Source organism: Eschrichtius robustus, chromosome 11, assembly GCF_028021215.1.
Source record: "Eschrichtius robustus isolate mEscRob2 chromosome 11, mEscRob2.pri, whole genome shotgun sequence".
Taxonomy (NCBI): Eukaryota; Metazoa; Chordata; class Mammalia; order Artiodactyla; family Eschrichtiidae; genus Eschrichtius; species Eschrichtius robustus.
The window spans coordinates 106,870,288-106,879,409 of NC_090834.1; the positions used below are offsets into that span (position 1 = coordinate 106,870,288).

Genomic DNA, 9,122 nt, shown 5'->3' on the forward strand with positions numbered 1-9,122 from the left:
GCGCTCTACAGGTGGGGAGCCCGAAGCCCGGAGGGCCGGAAGGCAGAGGAAAGAGGGGGAGCTCCACTCCCAAATTCCCAGATGAAACACGGACAAGTACTTTTTTTTTACAAAATGTATTCATCTTCCTTGGAACTGAAAAATAAATCTATGTACAAAACAGGAAGCGATCAGGCTCCCCTCACCCACTCGCAAACCCCTGCAGATTTCCTCCAGAGTCCCCCGAGACGGGATGGACCCCGGGGAGGTTCCCAGAGGTTCGGAAGAGAGGTCTGCTCTGATCTGGGGCCAGTTTGGTCAGGAAGCGGGTGGGGCTCAGGATTCGCACACGCCGGGAGCGGAGTTTCGTGTCCCGGACTCGCGACAGGGAAGGGAGGAAGCTAGGATTTCCAAGTTCTGGAAGCGTTACTTAGGTGCTTAGCGGTAGGGGGCTTGGATTCCCAAGGAATGGAATTTTGAAGTGCGGAAACGTACTCCTAGAGGCTGAGCGGGGTCCTTGGTTCCCGGGCTGTGGGTGGGACCTGCGCTCCTAGAGTTTAGGGTGAAACAGCCCTATGGGCTGGAAGCAACCCCGAGCCAACACTGGTTAGGCCGAAGGTTGGAGCCTCGGTTCTGAGATGGAGCCTGAGCTTCCCGTAGTTGGACCTTTAAAGATGGGTGACGGACTCAGGGTAAGGTTTCAATTGGCCGGCTGGGATCCTGGGGGATGGGCTCTATATTCCAGTGACTGAGCAGAGCCCTCGATTCGGGCGCTGGGTAGCCTACTCTGGGAACCTGCAGCCTGAGTTCCGGGTAGGGGTGCGGCCTGGAGGCGGGGCCTAGGCCCCTAGGCCAGGGGCGGAGCCTGGGCTCGCTAGGGGGGCTGGGGTGGAGCCTCATCCTGATTGAGGGCGGGCTCCGAGTGGGCCGATACTGAGACCCGGGTACTTCAGAGGCCCTTGCGCTGCCGCTTGAGGAATGAAAGAGTGTAGTCACTAGGCGTAGACACCTTCTGCTTCTTCATCTGCACTTGTGACTGCGCCGTGAGCTGCAGCTTGATGGCGCTCGAATTGATCTTGGTGGCCACAAGCAGCTCCTTCATGCCCTTCATCTTCTCGCTCTGAAAAGTGAGCACCGGACCCTCCGGTGGCGGCGAGGCGGCGGGCGCCAGCGCCGGAGCCGCGCTGCCGCCTTCAGGGCCGCGGGCAGTGCTCGGGACGGTGCCTGGGGGCTTCCGGGGGGGTCCTGGCACCGCACCCTGGCCCGCGCCTGGGCCCTTGTCCAGCGCCGGCTTCTTAGGCGGCGGAGGCTCCTCAGGCTTGGATTCCCGCCGCGGGCCCCGCCGCCGGCCTTCTCGGGCTTCCTCGCCCCACGGCTCTTCTGCCTCGGCCGCCTCTGCCTCTCGGCTCACTATGCGTACCTTCTGCCGCACCTGGGCCGGATTTGGGGGGGGGGGGCAAGCGGAGGAAGAGGTTGCAGGCCAGTGGGTGGAACCCCAAGACCCGGCCAAGACCATCCTGTCGTGGAGCCTCGGTCTCACCCGCACCCAAAGGGGATGGGCAGATCCCCTTCAGGGCTACAAAGGTTCTGACTCCGCTGTAGCTGCTGTCACCACCTGTCCTCCCCAGCCACCCTGCACAGCTGTCCCTCACCTGTCCCTCAAAACGGCCTAGGGACTGCACAAGGAAGGTGGCCCAGCCCACGTGCAGCACGGGCGTGGGACTGCCCTCTTCCCATTTGCAGATGCCATCGTAGAATCGCAGCAGATGGGCGAAGCACTCTGGGTCCTGGAGGGCAGAACCCTGGCTCTGGGTGCCCTGGGAAAGGGGGAAAGGAGGGCACAGTTCAGACCCCATTACTCACCCCTCATCAGAGGGCACAGGCGAGACCTCTCGCCTGGACAAAGAGCCCTGGCTCTGGCAGATGTGAGCATAGATGGAGAGAATTCTTAGAACCGCCTTCCTTTTATAAAACCAGTCCTTAGCCAGGACTTGGGAGGAGGAAGGAACCATCCCTTACCTCCATCTCATCCCCTCAGCTGAATGAGTGACCCTGACAGAGAAAGAGAGGGGCTTCCACCCCATTTACCTCAACTCCTCAAACCCAAGCCCAGGCCCTCAGCTACTGCATACGAGAACACAGCTGTCTGCCTGAGCTGGGCCACCTGTCTTGTGCCATCCCCAGTCCCATGCAGCAGTCCCACGTCCTGTGACTGGGAGCCCTGCTCAGGTGGGAAGGTGTACACAGGCTGGAGGTCCAGCCCTTCACCTGGGTCTGCTCCCCTGGCCGCTCCTCGCCGGCCTCCAACAGGCTGGCAGCCTCCTTCAGCAGGTTGGGGATGACATCATTGGCTACTTCAAAGAACTCCTTGTAGATCTCCTCGTCTTCACGGCAGTAGTTGTAGCTGTGAGAGCAGCAGGGCACTGTGGGGTCTCAGACATGGTGGGTACCCCCAGGGACCTGGCAGGGGATGGAGCCCCGGTTTCTTTTCCGGGGTCATCCAGGGACTGAGTGAACGGTTGGGGTCCTCACTCCAAAATGGTGGTGTCTGTCAGCCCAGAGCAAGAGTGAGGAGGGGGGTGGGGAATGCAGGTTCCACAGCTGGATGACAGTGGTTAGAAATTAGGAGGAGGGGAGGGAAGGAAAGGCGTGAAGCTCTCATCAGGGGTCCCTACCTCTTGGGTGATGGTGGCCTTGGCTGCCTGCTGACTGGATGGAGAGGGGATAGGGCTTGGGACCCAGGCCTCCCTCCTGGACGAGGGTGTTTGGAAATTGGGTGGAAGGGGAAGAAAGGCCAGGCTGGGGCCCCGTGGGGGGATCCTCACTCCTGGATGACAGTAGCTGTGTCGGCCCAGGCCTGCAGGGCTTCACGCACATTGCGGTTGCGACAATGGTAGCCAGCCAGGTACATGTAGGGGTAGATGTGCTCATCCCGGTAGTAGGTCTTGGCTGAGGCAATGCCCTGGGGATAGAGCAGAGGGGCCTCAGGGAGACAGCTCCCAGCTGCCCCAGGTGGCACAAATGTCCCATTGGATCACACCCAGGAGGAGCAATAGGAAGATGCCAGAGAGTCTCATCTCCCACGTGACCTCACCCCGGGCCATCCTCTCTACCAGGTGTTCCTCCCTGGGTCTGTAGGTCTGCATTGGGCTGGCCTTCCAAGCCCAGCCCAATGTCCCTCCTACCCGCAGCCCCACCAAGTTAACACCCCCGCCTCAGTGCTCTCACAGTGTCTGACCTCCATTATACTCCAAGAAGGACAATGATAGGCAGTAGAAAAGGTAGGGCCGAGGGGACAAATCCGGGACCTACCACTCCCAGGCAGGTAACCCAGAACACTCCTCAGACAGCCCTGACTGCCCTGAATATGCACACGGTAAATACAAAATGGGGACTGGATGGGCGGTACCCCCCAATACACACAAAGTTCTTCTCACCTCACCTGCCCCCTCCCAGTCCCCAGATAGAAGGGAACCCCAGCCATCGTTGCACCTCCCTTCTGTACCCTCCTGAGATGTCCCCACCTTGTGGTAGAGGGTGAGTGGGTCCGGCCGGCCAGGGGTAGGCTCCAGCTCCTCCAGATCTGCCAGGTTCCCCAGCGCCATAGGGTACCTGGGAAAGGCTCATGAGTCCAAGTTGCCCCCCAGCCCACCCCGAAGCCCAGCCTGGCCACTTCCCTCTACTGACCTTTCCAGATGTCCCAGGTCATAGAGCAGCCAGAGCAGCTTCTAGGGGCCAAAGGAGAGAAGTGTGAGCTGGCAGGAGAGAGGGGGGTCCTCAGTCTACCAGGCAGACGGAGGTCTAGCACCAGTAGGGACCTCCCACCAGGTGGGAAAAGCCAGAATTCAGAACTAGCCCCTTATTGAAGTCAAAGCGCTTTCATGTCTCAATTCTCCCCTCCCAAGAGCCCGAGGAAAGTCCAGGCCAGGAATGATTCACCCACATTACAGAAGGGGGAGCTGAAGCTCAGGAAGGGAAAGCGCCCGGGCCCAGGGTCCCACAGGCACCCCTCACCTGCTGCAGCTGCAGCAGCTCCAGGGAGTCAGTGTGCAGGTCAATGGAAGGGTTGATGGCGCACACCATAAATGCCACCTCCATCTTGCGGTCACAGCGCATGTATGATCCTTTCAGGTACAGCCAGCTCTTGGGAGAGGACAAGACCAGATGTCTCACGATGGCCTACCTGTGCCTGCTCTAGGGAATGACAGCCAGGAAGGGGACCCTCCCCTTCCTGACATATGTAGGTGGTGATAGGAAGAGGGGAGCATGGCCCAAGAAAGCAGAGCTTCTTGGGTGGCTTGGGCTAGGAGAGTATGGGGAGGGGTGCAGTACCCGCTCAGCCACACCCGCGTTGACTGTCTGGCCTCTGCGGTCCTCGTTGCCCTTGCCATGCCAGGTGACCTCAGCTGTTTGTTCTCCATTGGGCCCAAACACTACCCAGGCATGGTCCTCAGACAAGGCCAGGTGGACATCCCGGAGACCCAGAGCCTGGCAGGCCCCCACCACGGCAAAGGCCACACCAGAGCTGTCCAGTTTGGTGCCTGTGGAAGGGAAAGTAATGAAAGAGGGTCCTCTGAGCTCTGGCCTGGGGGAAGGGACCAGGTAGTGATGGGCCATGCACCCTCCCACACTCACCTCCAAGCCTGTGCTCAAACCTCAGGCACTCCTGCCCGTCTTCCCTCTATCCCTTTCCTCCTACGTGTTCAGAGACTCTCCCTCCCCCTTTACGTTCCCCATCCTCAACAGGAGACCTTGGATCTTTTGTAGTTCCACCCAGCTTTTGACCCTGTCTCTTCTCTTTCTCTGCAACTGTATTATATATTTCTGCTAATTAAAGAATTTCCTCGTTTTATTGTACCTATTAGGTTATAACCGGGGACGGCAAAAACAGGACACTAGCCAACACTCTTTTTACACACCCACTGGCAGACACTCCCAATTTCTCTCTGTATTCTTTTCCTGCTAAGCTCAGAAGCAGCCTCAGATTCCTTCTCAATATGGCACTCCAGGACCTGACTGCCAGTCAGCTGGGCTTGGATCAAAGTGGAAAGCTCTTTGCAAGCCCTGAGCCTTCAGTTTCTTGAGGTGAAGCCCTGGTCTGTTCACTTTCAAAACATGTTCATAGATATTTCATGGAATTGGCTCAAATGTAGCCCGATTTTGGCTCCTCACTCCCTAAATCTGCTGCTGCCCTCTGTGCCTCAGGCTGGGCTGCAGGACTCCTGTAGCTGCTCAATGGCAGGGAGGGGGGTGCTGAGGGGGCAGAGGGTGGGCTAATGGATTTGGAGTCAAGTGACTGGGGTTCAGTCCCAGCCTTGCCATTCTGTGTGACTTTAGAAGATCACTTTCCCTCTCTGGGCTTCAGTTTCCCTAGCTGCAAAGGGGGACATAACACTTGCCCCACCTCACAAGGCTTACAGGTCTCAAAAGGGCTCTGTAAACCACACAGTGTTGTGAAAAAGTGGGCCAAGGTTCACACGTGAGACAGGATTCTCGCCCCTTGCCACCTGTCGGGCTCCAACCTGTGATGAAGCTGAAGAGGGACTGGATGTGGGCCCGATCCTTGAAGTAGGAGCGGCTGAGGCTGTTCCAGATGACATCGGAGACCTTCTTTACCAGCTCGCGGCTGGAGACGCCCCCCTCTCGCGGGTAGAGAGACAGGTCGACGGCGCCGCGGATCTGGGCGGTGAAGCGGGCATAGAGCGCGGCGATGATGGACAGGTCGGCCACGGGGAAGTAGGTGAGGCCGCCAGGAGGGTCGGGCGCAGGGCTGGGCTGAAAAGTGAGCTCGGGCACGTTGGTGGGGATGACGCGGTTGACAGCTAGGAAGTGCTCCACGAAGCCCAGTACCAAGGATAGGAGCACCAGGTCCGGCTCCTCTCGGCCCAGCTCGGCAGCGAACAGGCGCACCACGTCGTCGATGGAGCGCAGCGGGAACAGCGTCTTCTGGGCGGCCTTCAGCCCCATGGCGGCGGGCCTCGGCCTGCGGGCGAGCGTGGGGAGGGAGGGTCGGGTGGGCACGGCCCAGGAGTCCCCCTCCCAGGCTCGACTAGCTTTCCACACCCCCCTACACACTCACAGACACAATCCCTTGTTTCCCCGCCCCTTCACGCTCCGCTCATCTGCTCCCCCTCTTTCGTCGAAGAGACCCCTCAGCCGAGGCTGCGGGGCCTTCTTGTCCCCCACAACCCCAGGAGCCCCGGCCCCGATGGGGGTGCGCCCCTAGGACCCCACTGAGGACTCCCAATGGCCGCCCCGCCCCCTCTCTGCGCCCATACCCCCAGGGCCCTAGAGTCCGCCCGGAAGGCGCCCCTAGGCCAGGCCCCCCAAGTCCCAAGGAGAGTCCTGGCCTCGGTCCCCCGCGCCCACCTCCGCGCTTACATCCCACACAAGGCACAGCGGCGCCCGCCGCCTGGAGCCTGCTGGGAAATGGAGTTCCGCCCCCTCGGACCGCACTGCCTGCCGGGAAGTGGAGTCCGGGGCCCGCCCCTGTCCCTGCCAAGTCTTGAAATGGTGGCTGGGCCGGCCAGTCCGCGGTGGCTTATGGGAGTGGTAGTCCCGTTGCTCTGGGCGCTGCAGAACCCAGAGGTAGATGAGGAGCGGAGGCAGCGCCACCTTCCTGAGGTCCTCAGGGATTGGTCATTCCATTTCACGCAGACCCAGGTAGGCAGAGGAACCGCAGTGCATTCTGGGAGTTGTAGTCCGGAGAGTGAGCAGGCATCCTCAGCACTTGCTGAGCTTCCGTAGGTTATCACGTGTCGGCAAGATGTGATGAAAACGGGTACTTTTAAACACTGCTGGAGTACTGTAAACGTGTTCAGCCATTGTAGTTGGATATTTATCGGTATCCATTAACACGTAAATGTGCCTACTCTATGTCTAGTTTTCTGTCCATGAGAAAATCTAACACGTGTGCAAAGAGGAACATCTAAAGAACCATTGTAGTTATTTGTATACAAGAAGAGTAAAGTAGCTCTATGCATCCTAAAATGGATCTTCAGGGCAAATTGTAGAGGGGAAAAAGCTACAGAGCGATATGTATGATAGGGTAGTATTTATATTATCATTTTAAAACTTCAAAACAATACTAAATTTCTACAGAATCATTCATTCACTTATTCATTTAACAAACAGATTTTTGGTGCCCATAATGGGCCAAGCACTCAATCCCAGGCACTGGCTATGTAGCAGTGAATAAAAGAGATAAAATTCCTGCCCTACTTCACCTCTGTGGGTTTTTTCCAGAAAAACCCATAAGTCTAGCCTATTCATGAGAAAACATCCAGCAAACCCAAACTGAGGGACTTTCAGACTGCTCATACCTGACAGTTCCCCTCTAAAGTGTCAAGGTCATGAAAGACAAGGAAAGACTGAGAAACTGTTGCAGATTAGAAGACACTAAGGAGGCAGGACCACTAAATGCAACGTGGTGTTCTGGGTTGAATCCTGGACCAGAAAAAAAGGACATTAGTGGAAAAACTGGTGAATAGGGTGGCTGACTGTCCCAGCTTGCCCAAGTCTGAGGGGACTTCAGGGGAACGGGACTTTCAGTTTTAAAACTAAACCAGTCAAGTCTTGGGCAACTGTGAGCCCTACTTATGAAATTCAAATAAAACCTGTAGCTTCGTTTATAGTTTTCATCAGTAAGTTTTAATAAATGTACCATGTTGTGTAAGATGTTAACATTAGGGGAAATTGAGTGAGGGGTATATGGAAATGAGATCACCAAGGACTGAGTTCTAGGATACCCCTTCATGTAGAGGTTGGGAGACCAGGAGGAACCAGAAAAGGATTCTGAGAGGGATCAGCCAGAGAGATAGGAGGAAAACCAGATGGGCATCTGGTTCAGAAGACCAAGGCAGAGGGGTGATCAACAGTGTCGGGTGCTGCCCACAGGTCAGCAAGCTGAGCACCAAGGACTGACTGCATTTAGCTCTGTGAGAACCCCTGGTGACCACCTTAGGAGCAGTTTGAGACCAAAAGCCCAGAGTTCTTGGGCTCAAGAAAAATGAGAGGAAAGAAATTGGAGACAGTGATAATACACAACTCTTTCAGTGAGCTTTGCAGCAAAGGGAAGGAAAAAAATCAAGATGGCAGCTGGAGGGGGAAGAGGGTCAAAGGAAGTCATGGTGTTGTGGCTGTTGTTTAATAGGAGAGAATGCAGGATTGATGACCTTGAACGAGTAGAGAGGATGGGAGTTCCTGAGTGACAGGCTTGTACTTTGCTAGGAGCGTGAACACAGTCTAGCCATAATAATTGGAGAGAAGGGGACTTCCCTGGTGGTGCAGGGGTTAAGAATCCGCCTGCCAATACAGGGGACACAGGTTCGATCCCTAGTCCGGGAAGATCCCACATGCCGCGGAGCAACTAAGCCCGTGCACCACAACTACTGAGCCTGTGTTCTAGAGTCCACGAGCCACAACTGCTGAGCCTGTGTGCCACAACTACTGAAGCCTGCGCACGTAGAGCCTGTTCTCCACAACAAGAGAAGCCACCGCAATGAGGAGCCCACGCCCCACGACGAAGAGTAGCCCCCGCTCGCAACAACTAGAGAAAGCCCGCGCAGCAACGAAGACATAACGCAGCCAAAAAAAAAAAAGTTTAAAAATAATAATAATAATTGGAGAGAAGGCAGAATACATGGGTACTTTCATTTTCTCAATGAAATAGGAAGCCCAGTTGGTCTCCTTCCCAAATGCCACCTTCTCAATGAGGCTGACCCAGACCTGACCAGCCTACTTAAAATCACACTCTCCAACCCAAATTCCTCTTTCAGTCCCTCCACCCCACTCTACTTTTTTTTTTTTTTTTCTTTCTAAAGCATTAACACCTTCTAGAACAGGGATTCTCAACCTAGGCACTATTGACATTTGGGGCTGGATAATTCTTTGTAGTTGGGGGCTGTTTTGTGCCCTGTAGGATGCTTGGCAGCAACCCTGGCTTCTACCCCTTCTAGATGCCCCTCCCCCTGTTGTGACAATAGAAATGTCTCCGGACATTGCCAAATGTCCCTGGGGGGCAAAATTGCTCCCGGTTGAGAACCACTATTCCAGCATCTAATATAATTTACTTATTTGTCTATTATTTCTCTCCTACCATCAAAATATAAGCTCCACGAGGACAGGGAATGTGTCTGTTTTGT

The 9,122-nt window shown here is 56.1% G+C and overlaps 1 protein-coding gene across 2 annotated transcripts; it reads right to left on the reverse strand.

Moving 5' to 3' along the window:
* Positions 1-106: 106 nt before the first annotated feature.
* MEN1 (menin 1) lies at positions 107-6,419 on the reverse strand. 2 transcript variants are annotated; one of them, XM_068555929.1, is made up of 10 exons: positions 6,349-6,419; positions 5,502-5,962; positions 4,312-4,520; positions 3,994-4,122; positions 3,667-3,707; positions 3,504-3,591; positions 2,805-2,941; positions 2,248-2,383; positions 1,632-1,796; positions 107-1,411 (listed from the first exon to the last, which is right to left on the reverse strand). In XM_068555929.1, the coding sequence occupies exons 2-10, from the start codon at positions 5,944-5,946 to the stop codon at positions 929-931; spliced, it is 1,833 nt and encodes a 610-aa protein (XP_068412030.1). In that variant the 5' UTR covers positions 5,947-5,962; positions 6,349-6,419; the 3' UTR covers positions 107-928. The 2 variants fall into 2 exon arrangements, with proteins under 2 accessions (XP_068412030.1, XP_068412029.1); XM_068555928.1 differs by having other exon boundaries at positions 6,361-6,392.
* Positions 6,420-9,122: the final 2,703 nt, after the last annotated feature.

Excerpts from the sequence above, each read along its gene's own strand:
- MEN1 (XM_068555928.1), bottom strand. Across the intron at positions 2,384-2,804 it reads ACAGCTACTGTCATCCAGGA|CTACAACTACTGCCGTGAAG; the intron begins GTGAGGATCCCC and ends CTGCTCTCACAG. Across the intron at positions 1,797-2,247 it reads GGCCAGGGGAGCAGACCCAG|GGCACCCAGAGCCAGGGTTC; the intron begins GTGAAGGGCTGG and ends CCCCTTTCCCAG.